The sequence below is a fragment of the Melanostigma gelatinosum genome (assembly GCF_949748355.1).
Source record: "Melanostigma gelatinosum genome assembly, chromosome: 7".
Classification (NCBI taxonomy): domain Eukaryota; kingdom Metazoa; phylum Chordata; class Actinopteri; order Perciformes; family Zoarcidae; genus Melanostigma; species Melanostigma gelatinosum.
In genome coordinates this window covers 9,718,205-9,735,460 of record NC_136640.1, presented here as the reverse complement: position 1 = coordinate 9,735,460, position 17,256 = coordinate 9,718,205, and the positions used below count along the sequence as shown (strand labels likewise).

The window sequence follows — 17,256 nt, the reverse complement described above, 5'->3', positions numbered from 1 at the left end:
AACATATTGAGTGTGTTAAAAGTGTAAATACTTGTATTTGTTGATTACACACATGACTTATCGTCATCGAGTGACTTGTGTTGAGGAAAGCCTACGTTCCAGGAATGCCGATTCATCACAAATCAGTTATTTAGTACACATAATGCTTTGTAAATCATGCTACGTCACGTGGGAATCCCGACTCCAATAAAGCCTCACTGTGTAAATGTTTGATGACTACTGTAACTGTGGGTGTAGTCATAGTAGACAGAAGTGATTTCATGACACATACAACTCAAAGTCAATCACAATGCTCTAACAATCCTCTCTGCTTTGCCATAGCGTTAGTTTACTCACTTGTAAACAATACATTAAACCATACACTGTAGCGTCAAAAAGTATGCCATGGTGTTGACTCACAGAAATTAAAAATATATATATCACATTCAACACTGAAGAAGACAAGATGCCTGATGTTTATTTTAATAATGAGTCAAGAATGTCATAGTTAGGAATGTATCTTCCATGATCCATCTGGTATCTCTTTAACTGAAACTAAACACTGATTACATACTTTTACAATCATATGGCCTTTGGGAATTCCCTCAGATGTGGTTTCTGGTAAGGAAGACACTGCTGCTTATTATGAAACACGGTGTATGTCGGGGTTTTCACCCTAGGAGCCTTTTTTTCCATGTTATTTTTGTTACAAAATAAATAAATAAAAGAATAATAGAATGAATGAATGAATTTTATTTATATAGCGCTTTTCACAGACAATAGTATCACAAAGTGCTAAACAGAGCAGACATTTAAAGGCATAAAAAAACACAATGTGACCCTAGGGTCAATAAATGATATACACAGAGAAAAGTAAAAAGTAAAAAATAAAAAATAAAATAAAAAATAAAACAAAAATGCAAAACATATTTTAAGAGCAGGTCTAGGACATGGCTTTACTTTTACACAAACGCCAGCCTAAACAGAAGACACTGTCTTAAGTGTGCACGTACAGGAATACAGCCTTCTGCGCAGCACAATGAACGGCCTTTCTCAGATACTGCACGGGGACTTTCCTCTATCTTGGTGTCTGTTAAAAAAACACTCTTTGGATGTTTTTTCTTTCAGGGTGACAGAAATCATTTTCCTTTCCAAAACTGACTGTCGAGGGCCAGCTAGATATTTCACTTAACATTGCATTTTGTATGTGTATACATTCAAGAGGCCGCGTTTACTGTATGAATGCAGAGTTTGAATTTACAAAGCGTGCAAATTTAAAAAGAATCAGTGACAATTCATGGTACAGTGCACTGATTTAAAAGATACCAAATCAAAAAAGAATCAGTCCTATTACAGTGATTAACTTGTTTGTTTTTTCAACAGGCATCACTTTGCAGCCGGCATTGTCAGTAAGTACCCCAGCCTTTTTCTATTACCTCATGAGTTTGAGCAGTAGACATGACAATGCTACGACTATGTCTATTTTTAAATGATCTGCGTAATCTACCATGATCACAGCGTGAGCGATGATGTCATCAGTAAACAGAGTGACCTGAACTCCAACCCTCAAACACTTTTGAATTTTCATTTGGGCGAGGCGCCTAAGATGATTTCCACAGATGAGCCAGTGATGTAGTCATTAGTATGTATGTGGTCTATGTGAGTGTTCCACTGAGTGACCCTGCGTCACTCAGTGGAGCTATTGCTGCATGTGTCACGGGTCATCAACTGAGGCTCCTGTGCTAAAAAATGCACGTAACATGGACCCACATTATCTAAAGGGGCAACGGAGAACTGAGAGTTGAACGTATTGTGGAGTAAGTACTTCTTTCAATAACTCTCCTCAGACTGTTTTAAACTACATTGGAGTCACCTCTGGGAGGAACTATTGATTGAAGTACTTTATAGACCCATAAAGTAATATACTCACATATTCATACTGCTGTACTGTGTGTGGGGTTTCACATCAATATCACCTTTGAGTGTGTACGGTTCTTATAGTAGAGTCGGCACAATCACGTCAGCTTTAGAGAGATTAACAGTTGTTGACAGAGGCGGGCGAGTTCAGTCAATATGAGGGTGTGTGGCTCATAGTGACTAACTGAACCACTCGATTGCAAAATCTCTGGGCACAGGGCCAGCTGAGAACCTGTTTTTTATCTGTCAAATTATGTAGGCATCTCTTTGTGTCACTGCAACGCCCCAGGGTCACCTGAGTAACCATGTAAGCAATTTTTTTGCTTTATCCTGTCTTCCCAGAATCCCAAGGCTTACTCTCCAGCTGCTGGTTTTGACGATGACATGTCACTCTGCTGGCATAGGTGAGCAGTTCTGTCATATCAGGGCCTCAACAACACACACAGTCGTCTTGATTTTATAGTGAAACAAGTTAAATCATCCAACTCTGCAGCTCTACAGAACTAAATTCTCTTGAAGAGTTCACCATGTTGGGAAATATGTCACTTAATTTGCTTTCCTGCCAAGGTTCTTCTCATCCAAATCTCGGTCGAACTCTTCATTCACTTTTCCTTTAAAGATCACATCCCCGGTCATATAGTACACCTGTTTGACAATATATGCAAAAAACAAATACAATTTATCCAGTGATCTTTTCTTCCTGTAAAACAAACTATGACGTGTGCTTACGTAAGCTATTAAAAACCATTTTCAACCAATAATATCATAACATCCATCTATCTATCTATCTATCAATCTGCAACTTTTGCCGCTACATTCTAAGCTCACACACATTTTAGCAATCCAATCAAATGTGAAGGATTTGTTTTAATTCCCTCTTGTAACTGTACACCGCTCAAATATTCCATTTCACTGGGGAACACGTCACAATACAGAAGCACTGGCAGTTTAAGGCCCACAAATCACGGACAAAACAAATAACTCGCTGGTGAAGAAAGTAACGTCTTTGTCGGTAAAAGATCAAAACCGAAACATAACTGGTGCGCCCAAAAACACCCACACACAAGGTGACGATGAAAAGAAGGACCTGTTTGTTGCTCACTTTCGATATTGTGACCTTTAGATCATGTACGACATGAAGGGAACACTATTAGTTGTGTATTTTACATAAAACTGAAAAGACAAATGAGGAACTGAGACAATTCTACTACGTCATAAAGAGAAGCTATGAAAAAAAAGAACTGAACAAAAAACCCTTCACACCCACCACAGCCTAAAGTAAGACCTGTTTACTCATCGTTTATTGCTTGTGTTTATTTCAAGTTGAAAAATAAAGATGGCAAACCTTTTTGTTAATGGTTTTACTTTCTGACGTGCAGCATTGACTCAGTAACACTGTACACAACTCTTGTCCCCTTCTTGATTGTATTTTTCTCCGCATATTATTCGTTCAACACTCACTTACACGGTGCATTCTTTTTATGAAGTTTTTAATTTTTTTTACAAAAATGCGTACAACTCATACATTCTGTGAAACACAATTTGCCTGCATTCACAATTTCATACTGCTTCATGGAGGCTTTCCCAGCAACCCTTTCTCTCTCACATTTCTGTTCTTCCAGAAAGTGCCGCTTCGATTCAGCTCAGAGGGGAGGTTGGTGGAAAAGTGACCTTCCACTGTCCCGTTGACCGAAAAAAGACATTGGAATTGTGGTACATCCAGAAAGGCAACACATTTGTGAACGGCTACTATGCATCAGAAAATGTATCACCGATGGCATGGGAGAACACCAGAAGGGATCTTGACAACATGACCATACTCATGTACAATTTGAACGTCTCACATAGTGGTGACTATCAGTGCATTATCATGTACAGTGACAAGAAACCTAAACTCCATATGCACCTGCACCTCAAAGTCACAGGTATGATTTTAAAATGTATTTGATTGTATGAGTTTTAGGTTTTAAGGAGTTTTCATTTCTTACACTTGAGAATGACGGAATAATACTGTATGTAGAGTACACTGATAAAGGCACTCAGCTCATTTCTAACATTGTAGGTGAAGAATAATCTTTTTTGAGCAACAGTACAGGAGATATTTTATTGGAATGATAGGAGAAAGTCAGTGCCCAGCATTAGAACTGATTACAGCACGGAAGTATGTGCATAATACCGAGCCAGCTAAGTTTAGGAAATCCTTTACCACTCAGGTATTTAACCTTGATTTTACTGTCAATTGTTGAAGTGGGGATGTGCTGTTTGAGGTAAAAGAAATCTGATTCCCAGACCAATTTGTGACTTGCATTCTCCAAGCCGACTTATTCAGGGTCTGAGCAGTCTGGAGTCCATCCCAGCATCTCCTTTACCAAGAGTAGGGAAACTCTCGACAGGTTATCCATCTCAGGACCACTAATGTGGATAGACCTAAATGCCTTCAGTGTAATAACAAATAAAAAAAACAACCTATGCATTAATCCATCACTGTCTCAGTAAAGGTGACTTTGTGATCTTAACACTTAGGGAGGCTCTATGAATATTGCATCATTGAAAAGGTGTATGGCTATGCAACCTACAGTACTATTACCTGACAGTGCTCTTTTTTTTATCCCTGTCTCTTTCTCCTAGCAAACTACAGCAAACCTACACTCACAGTGCACTGCAGTGATGAAAATCATCACTTCAGTTGCCTAGTGAACTGTACCTCACATGGTGGCTACCCAGTTACTGAGGTGACATGGAACATATCGCGGAGTTGGAAGGTTGTGAACAACAGTAAAATGGCCGATCCACACACCACAACGTTCAACATCTCCAGCATCGCATTCGTCAACTGCTCCGACGGAATTCTGACGTCCCTCAGCTGTTCCGTGGGCGACGTCATCTCAGACATGTTCCCAGTCTGTGAGTAGGCTACCCACTCAAAAGTCCCAAAGGTCCCAAAGGTGTCTCGACCAAATTCTGTTTTCAACTTTTAGCCCTGGGCAACTTTTGGGAAGTGTGAAAGGCAATGGAAACTCCTAGGCACAGATCTGTTTTCATGGCTACATTTAAAGGAATGTGTGAGGGGAACTTTTGCATCCTTTTACATCCTGTTAATGATTTTCACAAAAGAGTTTAAAGTTTGTGTTTCTGTGTTGAGATTCTAAAGCTTAAACAAGACTAAGCGTCTACAGCCAAACAGGTCTGTGAGGACTATGTGCACCATCTTAGTTTAGCATGTTGGCATGATAACATTTGCTAATTAGAAATGAACAAGTACACTACAGCTCAAGGCCCCAAAAAGATTGCTGGGCTTTGAAGCCAATTTTACATACAACAGTGGAATAACCAGTTCCGTGTCTGTCAGCTGATGCCATTGGGCCACTGAAATACTTTTTCGCACACTTATATTGGGAAAGAGACATCTGTAACGCAGCGTAGTAACTCATCTTGCAGTACGAACACTTGCGTAGCTTGTAGCCTTGCCATCCCTAGAATCACTGAATATTTGGCTTTGTTCTTTTTTGGGATTACTCTGTTTTAGACTAAGCAAATACAAACGTTGCCTTTATCATTCTGCAAGTCATAATTAACAAAACAAAATATTTCAGTCCGCTATAAGTTCTAACAAAGAACATGTTACCGGTTTGGCCCAGGTTTTGAGATATTGCAATTTCTGCTTCACTGTGAAACGGTTTTGATTTGACATGTGTACCTGTGGATATGGAACTCATTTAAATTCAGTGATTTTTCTAACACAGAAAAAGTTAAATTCACCTTAATTGCAGTTGGAATGTCAGAGACGGATATCTTAAAACCAGGGCAAATAGAAACCATCACTATTGGCTTGTACCATTAAGAGTGAAACAACAATATATGTATATATATATATGTATATATATATATAGTTCATATGTTTTGATAAACACTGTTCTCATCTGAAGGTGAACGCAAGGATCCACATGTCACTCGCGGTCCTGTGATAATAGCAGGAGCCATCTGTGCAGTGGTGGTTGGCAGTATCATGGCGCCTTTGCTAGTGTGGTGGTGGTATTGCAAGAAAGGACAGAGAAGTAAGGGCAGATATTAGGTTTGTCACAATGTAGCTGTGCTACACACATTTGCACAAAATACAAAGATGAAAGTACGAATGACTGAGTCTAACAGAGGAAAAACTCACAGCAGTTTCTATGTTGGTTTCCAGGAGGACCAGGAGTAGCTGGGAGGCAAGAACATGGAATTGAGGAGTAAGTGGATGTTTGCAATTGGCAACAAAAATACTTTTAATACTTTGATTACATTCATAACTAATGTAAAATATAAGCTGATAAAGGGTTCCATGAGGCACAACTGCAATGAAGAAATGTTGAAATTCATGATGGCGATAAGTTTTATATCACATCGAAGTCTTGTAACCTCCGACCGTACCCCTCTTTTCTTTTTCTTTTCCATTTTCTCCAGGGAGGAAACAGCCCTCAGTGAAAACTAGGAGTCTTCTTGAGGGCTGAATTGGTTAAGAGGAAGGTCCGATTTTTTTCTCGGACCGTAGAATCTACAACTAAAACTGTATGTCACGCAAATGTACGTTACATTTGTGACTGACTGCTGCATACAAGGCAGGAACGGTCAAAGTCAATCGTCGGAGACGCACTGGGGACCTCCTGCTCTCAACATTTCGCTGACATTTGACTATTTAAGTGTTTAAGGAAGTATTCCTTATCAGTATTCTTTTACGGGTAATGTACAGTGCATCGTTCAACAGAGAATAGGTTACTTCTCCAAAAAAAAAAGGCTTTTCCACTGGTTTGTGGTGAGAGTGTTGTCGTACACTGGAAAACAGTCTGTTGGTGGGGAAACACCTCCCAGCATTGTGAGCAATGACAACAAAAATGCTGTATGTAACATTATTGAAATACTGTGTATTGTCTATTATTGCACTGACCTCTACGGGCAGAAGTGGGATCTGTTACACATCCTGCAGGTTTCACTTTTTACACTGTGTTTTATTATTTTTAAATGCAGTCTAATGGTTTTTTGCACTTTAAAATTGTATTTTCTTATTTAATGCCCATAATAGAACTGTTAACATGAGTCAGCACATCTTTTTTTAGTTTACTTTAGCTTTGTCCATCAAAAATGAGGTATCAGCTTTAAGGTATCAAAAGCTGTGAACAAATATTTATGAATGCAGAAAAGATGGATGTCAAAATAGTGTTTGCACGGGAATTTGTTCTCTGAAGTACACACATTTACTGCAATAACTTCTTCGTCAACCGTCATTACACCGATCAAACTTCTGTCGGTTTTCTCTCAGGTGACTGTTCTCATTTGAAATATTGCTATTTCTCTCAATATTTATTTCATTTGGTGTTTTTGTTTCTCATTATCAAATTGCATATCCTTTACACTATTTAATTCTTCCTTTCACATAATTACCAAACAATCTCAGAGGACTTTCATTTCATTTCCTGAATCTGTAAGAAACACTCTTGTAATAAGGCTGTTCTGAAATATATCATCAATTCAACTTGTGCAATTACTTCTTTATTGTGCGCTGTGAACCACTGCTCTCACGTTTCACTCCACTATATGGTCGGATCACGGCATTTGAAGTGCTGCAGTAGATTGTATTTACACTGTTTTAAGACTTGCTCTTTTAGTGACACAAACTGGTAGAAATACAGCATTACCCCAACTCATTTATTTACAATGCAGTTTTTTTGCCGCTAGATGTCGCACTAGCACCACAGAGTCGAGACAAATCTGCTGTTGTGGCTGATTGGTCTTGTTAGTGTTGTGTGTACTGTAACGTCTGACTATTGTACCACATCAATGAGCCAACCTGCAAAAGCAACTTCCTTTCCTCTGGCTCTGGGAATAAAACAATGTCCTATAGCAGAGCAATTTGAGCTCAATCCTTTTTTAACAGGGATACACGATGTCTCTCTGACCTCAATACGCGGCCACCTGCCAGGAGCAGGATGAGTAGCCCTGCTTTACTGGAGGAAACGAGAAGACAAACAAGAGGAGGGAGGGGAAGAGATGTCAGACCATGTGCTCATTTGAATGTGTTGAGACAAGAGGGTGGCCTGTCTAACATAGGATGTTGCCATCACTAAAGATCTTTGTCTCTATTCCCACCACCACTCTCTCTTGGTCCCATGCTCGCTCTCCTTCTTTGCACTTTTTATATTCACAACACTTCGCCATTTCTCTTCCTCTCTGTCTCATGAGTCACTGTGACAGGCGGTCAGTCCACCTCTCTGCCCTGTGTTTACATTGGGCAGCAGAGCAGCACCAGGCTGGTTGCACTCCAGGAATGTAACCCCCAAGGTCCCTGCCCTCCTCCTCCTCCTCTTTTTCCTTCTCCCTACATCCATCCTCCCCATATTTTTCTTTCCCACCTTCATTATTTTATCCCCTCATTGCACAAATTCACTTCTTCCCGTTCTCCTCACTTCTGTTTTTTCTTCCATCGTTTTCCCCTCCACTCCTCTCCTCCCTCTAATGATCCTCCCCTCTGCTCCATCAGGCCCCTTCCTCTCCCTCTGCCACCTTTCTCTCCTCTTTTCTAACCCATGCTTTCTGTCCTCTGAACCTCCACTCCCCCGCTCCCTCGTCTTTTTCTATTCCCTCTTTAAAATCCAGAGAGCATTGTCCAAACTCGCTCACACCCCCCAATTCCCTGTCATCATCCCCTCACCTCCCACTCCTCCCCATCTCTCTGTCCACCCTCCCTCATTCCTCTGCTGTCTAACCCAAACAAACCAGGGAGGACTTTCCTCTGTGGTGGCTGTGGGAGAAACACGCCACATGTCATGCTTGGTTTAAACATAAACATCAGTCAATTTGAGGTACTGGAAAAGGATATGAGATGTTTAAGTTTAACATGAGATCGAGCTACTATAAGGAAATCTTAACGCTAAAAGTTACCGCAGAATATACAAAAATCAGAGCAGAGAACTGTATATTTTGGTGTATTTTGGCAAAAGTATATTTCTGGAATGGGGGAACTGCATCAAAAGACTAAAACCAATGGAGTGCACAGAAGAACAATTTAAAAAGTACATTTCCCATTGACATATATGATGAACAAAGCACATAATTAGTTTGAAACAAAAGCTGTTAATACCTTTTGTATTAGTTGATGAATAGCGTTGATAAACTTACTTCATAAATTAGATAGATTGTGAGATTGCAAACAAATATCTTTAGCGATGGAAACGCTGGTATTGGAGATACTGACTAACTTCCGCTCATTCCAAAAGGTATTAAAGCATGCAATAACAACATTTACCATTTACACATTATGGGTCAAGACAAAGAAAGTAGATCTAATACTTATGAACAATCGACGCACACTATTCTGTTTTCCATGTTTTCCAGTGACGCAGCAGAGTGTGTAATCTCCTGCTTATTGGAGTCAGAACAGTCTGGTCTCAGCAAGCGGTATGCGACCTCTGCCACACTGTGCTGTTTGGCGTCCATACCAGGGGATTTATAATCAGATTATACTAGTTATGAAAGTCAACTAGATTAGTTTTAGTGCGGGGAGCCGGAGCACAAGGCATCAATTCAGAGGGTGAGCAGAGCTGATCAGCATGAGGGAGATTGGACTGTTAATGTTCTCCAAACAACACCAGATAATTCAGTCTCTGAATCTTTTTTATTTCATGCCTGTGTGTGTGTGTGTGCATGTGTGAGGTGTAGAAATGCAAACAATGCAGGAAATAGTGGAATCCTCAACATTAATCAAATTTGAATTCAGCATCAGAAAACAAAACTTTTGAGTTATTTGTTTTGTACAAGACCTTCTAGTATGCTCCCGTCAAATGCAATTCATTTTGTGTACATTTTAGTAGATACCGACAGGGAGGTTGGAAGGAGCAGAATGAGGCAGATAGAGCAGAGACAGCGAGGGACCGGGCAGGTCAGGAGGTTCAGCTCTGGTGCTTCAGCCGAGTGATCATGTTGTTGCTGTCACTGCAGAAACCCTCTCCCTGACCTCCAGAGACAGGAGAGGTGACCTGGAAGCATTTATCACCTCTGTGCTTTCTGACCCATGACCTGAGGCCTGAGATAGGGAGAAGAACACTAACACGCCAGAGAGAAGAAGGAGGAGATGAAGAAAGGCATGGGGAAGGGGTGACCAATGCAACAATACATAAGTAGCTATTTGTTAGACTACATTTGTAAAACAGAACTGTTTGTTATGTTGCTCAGGAGCGGAATTTGCACATTTCTTGAAGAGGAATTGCTTTTAGTCATTTAAATTTATAATAACAGCTTCATGAAACTGTTGGAAACCAGTGTGGACTTTGTGAGTGTGCATCAATGGCAATATTTCTCTTGGTCAGAAGATGAAACATTGCCGGTGTTTATTTGTGGGACGGCTTTTGGTTGTGCCAAAAACCATCAACAGGAGACTTGAAAGAGCTTAAAACAAGTCTGGAGAGAGATGTTTGCTGGCGTGGAGCCCAATAGAACTATTGACACCTCTCTGTAATGGCGATACACCAAAGGAGTTCTTGGCCACGGCATTTTCATCTAGGCCGTGACCCAATACCTAAAGTTGTGTGTGTGTGTGTGTGTGTGTGTGTGTGTGTTGATGAGAAAAATCGGAGCTGACATTGACGAGAGTGACATCTCCTTTGAGTATTTATAGTTCTGAACGCAATTCTTCTTAAGATGTGACCTTTACTTTCACACCCAGACACACTCCCACATACACACACACACTGAGAGAGTGTGTCTGTGTGTGTGTGTGAGAAATTGTACAGTGGACATTGTTCTCAGACAGGTGATCACACTGAAGCCGACTGTCCCGTGGGAGGATCGTATGAGGTGAGCCAATGAGAAGAGCATGAGGGATTGGTGGGTGCCCTTGTCTGCAGACGGTTGGCAGCCTCATGTTTCTGCAGAGGCTGAACATCAAAGACTGTCAAAAGTCTTTCTAATGTGTGTTGTGCAAGACTGTGAGTGACATCACACCATAACGAGATATTTGTTACTTACTACAGCATTCTATGTCTTAGTTGCTGGTCCACAGTACTTTTCTGCTGTGTGATAACAGAGGATGGATGTTCTCATTCACAGCCCACTACTTCTGGATACTTTGACATTTTCTGTTGCACTGCAAGCAGCTGCACGGCCATAAAGTACAGACTCTTGGCTTATTTGCGTCATGCACATAAATAAGGAAGACATTGTAGATTAAAGAGACAGTATGGTTTTGTTGGTTGGAGACAAGCCAATGAAAATGAAAGAGATGAATTCACCAAATTTGGTCCACAACGTGTTTCTTCTTCTGGATTACCAGCGCCAAGATATTATATTGTTTGAAATATCAAAAATCAAATCAAGAAGTAATAACATCCTCAATTCATAATCGCCAAACGTTTGTTAGCAGATGTGCAATTTGGATAGTAAATACTAAGTTAAGGCACTGAAAGGTGATCAAGCTGTTTGCTGTGTGTGTGCATACTGGTGTGTTTGTGGATGCACGGAATCTATGAACTCTGGCAATGGCTGTTGAACCATGCTGTGTGACATGTATCCAGTTATTTCCTGAATTACAACAGAACAGTAATTCTGCATATCAGCTGCTGCAAGAAGATGTGAAACACATTGTTTAAATAGTGTGTTCTACGTGTGCTCAGACCTGAGCTGTCGATGAAGGCGACACAACTGACACTGAGAAAAGACGTGAAGAAAAGTGGCTGACATGCGGTGCAAGCTGGGGATACTCGACACCGACAGGTCCCTACGGCAACCTCCACTTACATTTATCTCGACACCCCAGACGTGGTGAGGGACTTCAGGACTGGATGTACAGACTCTGAGGTGGCTGAAATATAGACAAAAAAAGGCAATTTATGTACAGTAGAGCCATCTTTGACTTTGTTTTCCTTCTGTATGTATCAGAGCAATGACCTGTGTATAAGCATGTGAGAGACATGAAGATGCGTGTATTTGTACGTGTGTATTTGCGTGTGTAATAAGAGACACCTGAGACGGTTAGAAGGTCATTCCTGGAGTCTGGTCACATAGCTTTGATCATTTTCTCGCCGCCTCAGAAATAGACCAGCGAGGACAGAGCGGCCACAAACTCTCCCTCTTTACGTGTGTGTGTGTTTCCAAGGGAGAGCGCTAGCTCAACAGCCTGGCAGGGAATCCACACTTGTTTGTAGTGCACAATCCTGTCTTTGCATGACTGCACTAATGCATTTGCACTCATACCTTAGTTTGGTACCGCTTGCATTTGCTGTGTGAATATGTTCATGCGCATGCATGCAAATATGTGTGGGGGCAGTGTGTGTTTGTGTGTGTGTGTGTGTGTGTGTGTGTGTGAGAGAGTGTTACGAGGTGTGATCGTGGTTTAAATTCTTAAGTTGTCAAAACAATAAATTCGAGCAAGAGTCTCAGATCAGATTCTGAGAGCGACATGAGACTATTACACACGGTTTATATGCAAATAATTACATGTGATAACGATTTTACTAATTTCTCAGTGAACAAGAAAATACTTAAACACATAAATCTGTTGATCAATTCAATCACTCTGACCACGGGTTGTTAATGGGGTGTGACATGTTTTAGAAAGAGGTGCCCTGCTCTGTGTTTGGTTTATTGAATTATGACTTCAGCAAACCGTGTAAGGCAAGGATTCATTCAGTGCAGAGTTTGGAGAAGGTCTTAAAGTATTTCATTTGCCCATAAAGCAGCACACATGTAAATGGGAAATGACTCACCCTGCAGGGCACCAATCAGAAAACCACCCAACGAGCACAAATGATTCGTCTTTTCCTCAGAAAAGCAGCTGCACATTTCACAAGAGAAATGAAGTTAGTGGAAACACTGGCATGAGTGATGACATTAAAACTCGAAAACTATCTTTTAAAATAATGGTTTATTCACAAGTTAAAAAACTAAAAAGGTATATATTTGTGATTACTTTTGCCTGCTGAAACTTGCTGGAAGTTGCATGTTTTCATACAAAAGCACAACATTGTGAGCTAGTTTATCCTTTTCCCCTGCAGATACTAGCGTTCAGGCTAAGCTCCACTGGTTGGCTTTCCAATGGAGAAAGCAACAGAGTATAATTAACTCATGTAATGGAGCCGTGCAGTCATTCAGACAGGCACAGACACTGTTTCATACACTCGCTATGAGAGACCACAACTTAATATAAACAAGTTGGTCTATAAACTGATGTGGTGCGTATCCTTCCCGCATACACTACCGACACCACTGCCTGGTATCAAGGAATATAACTCCTTCCAAATACTTGATAATATACACGTAAACATGTTAACGGTTGGTATGTGAACATGCTGAAGTCAGCAAGGTACCAACTCAGCTTTAGACAGTCAAGTATTTGAACATAACGCTGAGCCTAAGATGTCCTAAAATGGCTACTGTACAAGGAAACCCCCTTTCATTTCGTTAAAAGTGCTCAATTCAAAAGTCAGAGCATATTGCCTCCACACAGCTCTCAACATGGTGATAGCTGAGCCGGCGGCTCGCAGTTAACGGCGTTAGCAATGCAAACAACGGCAACAGTGCTGACAAAGCTAACAGTGTTCATCCGGGGGGTGGGCGCTGAGCTTCCTCAACGATGTGGAGCTAGCCAGTGGGGCACACTCACATACACTAACATGCATTAAAAGGCACATGCACACGCCTGCCCGGTTATGTTAACAAAGCACAGTAGCTTGGATTATAACACACACACACACAATTCATTCTCTGCTCAGGTAGACTTCACTCCACTATAGTTTTAAATGGCAAATAAAGCAGTTGTTTAATGCACTGAATATCAAATACAGAATCTTTCACAACATAATCTGTCTAGTAGCATCAAACTGTGGTCATAATTTGCTGTCTATTGTGTCGGTATGGGCAGCAAAGCTGTCTCTCCTGTTGTCATTCCCGCGACAATTATAAGCATTACAGTCTCATACTGGTAGTGAGGCAATAGACTTCTTTCTTATGAATATATAAGAAAGTGAGAAAGGAATACAGAGAAGGGCTGACAATGCATATGTGGCTGAGGGCAACTTCCTTACCACACCCATCCTGTTATATTCAGAGTCGTTATTAACCTTGTGGCTATACGGTCTTTTTTCCTCTTGCTTCCTGAACGCAACTAGCCCCCGAGTCACCTGCCATCATTGCAGCTGTCATGGACATATTCAAACTCATGTCCTGTTAAATATAAATAAAATGTACAAATCCCTCACGCAGCCCTCCTGACCGCCGAGAAGACCATGTTGTCGCTGGCAGACACAAACAGAGATTGATGAAAAGACTATAAATGTGCTTGAAGTGCATTCATGGAAAAATAAAATTGTGCTGGCAGTCCCTGCTCACAATGATGCTGTTGGGCTGGTTCCTATTTCTGTGCAAAGCAACAGCAGTAAATTGTGCACAGCCACAAGTCACCAGGTGTTACACCAGATATGAGGTCCAGGTCAATGTGAAAGATAAGAACAGGATTAGATTGATGCTTCCTTTGTGTGTTGTTGAGCACTCAAACATGGTCTTTGTGAGAGCCAACGTTTGCTAGATGAGGACTTTGGTCTTTTTTGGATTCGCTACACAGAAAAGTTGATGCTGGTTTGAATAAATGCCCAGACAGAAAGGAGTATCTTTGTTTGAAACTTCGCACAGAGACCATGTTTGGTTGCATTTCAAAACCTGAAAGGCCCACAGCCTTTATAAACCATTATAAAGGTATTGCAGCATCTCATCTTTCTCAGAGCATCAGGGATGCAACGCATGCTTGGCCCGACTCTCCCAACAGTTAAAGTGAGACAAATCTTTGGAGGGAGAATAGACGTTGCTACAAGTACGTCACCATGGGACACGGTTCAGCCTCACCTTCCTATTTCACAACCCAGAAAATAGCAGAGAAAGATGTACTTTCACAGCGACAAATGCACCCAAACACGCTAGACATTCACTCTGAGGCCGGAAGGAAAGACAAACACTGAACACACAGACACACACTCACTCACAAGGGAACTGGGTGTGAATCAAAAGCATGTTGTATGCAAACAGACCAAGGGAAAGCAGAAGCCCTGAGGATGGGGAGGAAGATTGTGATACAGAGAACTTATAACGAGAGAGCGGGGAATATCTACAATTTGTTATCAGATTTTGTTGTTGCTCCTGTGAGACTTTTTTCAATCCACATCTGTGAACAAGTAAAAGTAGGAACTAAATATTCAACATGACTCCTTGAGATCTCAGTGAATGTATTTGGATGCAATATAGATAATTGTAGTTGTTAGACTGTAGTAAACTACAGCCAGAACCTGGGCTGCCTGGCACATTGAGATGAAGAAAATTAGCCGTTGGCTTTTGAATTTATGAATGAATGAATGAATTTTATTTATAGAGCGCTTTCCACAGACATAACATCACAAAGTGCTGAACAGAGCAGACATTTAAAAGCATAAAAAACACAATGTGACCCTAGGGTCAATAAATGACATACACAGAGAAAAATAAAAAATAAAAAATAAAATAAAATAAAAAATAATAAAAAATAAAATAAAAATGTAAAACATATTTTAAGAGCAGGTCTATGACATGGGTTTACTTTATGGATTTATACTGTTAATATGTAATATGCAACTGGTTTCATGAGTGTAAAGCAATATAGCCCAGAATTGGGAATCCATTTGTAGTCAGGATTCAAAATAGCATTGGGCTTCATTCTGTGTCGAAGGATAACAGCCCTGCTCACATTGGGTGTGCCGTGCCTCTGCTATGTAAGTCTAACAAGACGGACATCACTGCCGGCACTACGATCCTGGACACACAGTCGTCATTATCATCTTACTCACAACACCTTAAATGAATCTTAAAATGTCTAAGGTCAGAGATACTGTCTGGAGGTTATGGCATATCAAACAACAATGTTTTGTCAGCTCTGCTCTTTATAGCCCAGGTTGCTGCCCGACTGCAATACATGTGTCTAAGCCTGTTCAAACTTGTATTACCTGCTACATATATGTTTAATATGTACAATATTCTTTACTACATCTATCTACATAATTATAATGTAATTTCCCTTCTTTCCCCAACGTTTCCCTTTTGTTTCTATTCTCATCATGTGTGAAGGGAGGTTTGCAAAATGACAAATATGAACTGCATATCTTTCCACCAAATCAGTTGTTGAGTGAGTATGAGGCCAACATCTTCAATGGCCTGGGTTTGAGAAAGGACTTTTTTTCTATTACCGACGAATAATGATGAGCAATTACAAAGCATTACAGTACGTACACACACATTTAGTTTAGATTTCAGCTGTTATCTAGAAGCCCTTTACTGTATGTTATCCGAGTGTCTTTTGTTTGTGAACTTCTCTTTCTCCCGCTCCCCCAACACACACACACACACACACACACACACTGGAAGCAACTCTCTCCTTGAGGCCATCAATTTGTTGTCAGTTATTGATCCTGTATTGTCACAAGGAATAACAATAGAGATGTCTTGACGTTTGGATATTGAGATACATCAAATATACATCAAAAGGACTTCATTGATTTGAAGACTTTGAAGGGAGATGGAGGGAGAAAGAAGAAATAAACAAGCATGAGCTGCTTTTTTAGCATGATCCAGATATAGCTTCTGGCAAAACAGCTACTGTGACTGCAATAAAATTCAACTTTATTCACAAACACATCTATAATTTACCAGAAAAACATTGTAGTACTGAACACTAAATCTTTGCCTTTGTGTTTTTGTTGTGATATGTTGTCTTGGTGATCTGGCAAGCATTTCTGGAGGAGAGCTTTGTTCAACAATTCGTAAATCAGCCTTTCAACGGTGGATTGTTTAATAACCACATGCTCTTACTGTGGGCAGGTAGCTCTGTTTGGCAAACAAAAGTCCCCAAAGAGCCAACATGTGAACTACCTGGCAGTGTTAAATCTAACTGAGTAGAAAAGCCATATACATGTCCACAGAATAGACAGTGAGTAGTTCATGTGGAGGACAGAGTTTGTCTTTAACCACAGACACTCATTTGCTACTGATGGGGAGAGCATGTGTAGTGTAGCTAGTCACAAGTTAACACTCACAGCCAATATCACCCAGAAGCTTTGTAATTCCACAGAATGGCTGGTGTGCTGCTGGGCCAGGAAAAATCTGCTCAAAATACTGCATCAGCCAAGACACATTGTTTTTACAAAAATATGAGAGAAGGCTGCCAAACTATATATATATATATATATATATATATATATATATATATATATATATATATATATATATATATATATATATACACACACACACACAAGAACAAAGCGCCTGTTCAGAATTTTGATCCAAAAGTGTTTCTAAACCACGACACTGGGATAA

At 40.4% G+C, this 17,256-nt stretch overlaps 1 protein-coding gene across 1 annotated transcript; it reads left to right on the top strand.

Moving 5' to 3' along the window:
* Positions 1–2,275: 2,275 nt before the first annotated feature.
* Positions 2,276–6,129, top strand: LOC306779605 (uncharacterized protein; the record flags this gene model as incomplete). Its single annotated transcript, XM_079271573.1, has 5 exons — positions 2,276–2,300; positions 3,519–3,821; positions 4,525–4,800; positions 5,823–5,951; positions 6,083–6,129. The coding sequence occupies 5 exons, from the start codon at positions 2,276–2,278 to the stop codon at positions 6,127–6,129; spliced, it is 780 nt and encodes a 259-aa protein (XP_079127699.1).
* Positions 6,130–17,256: the final 11,127 nt, after the last annotated feature.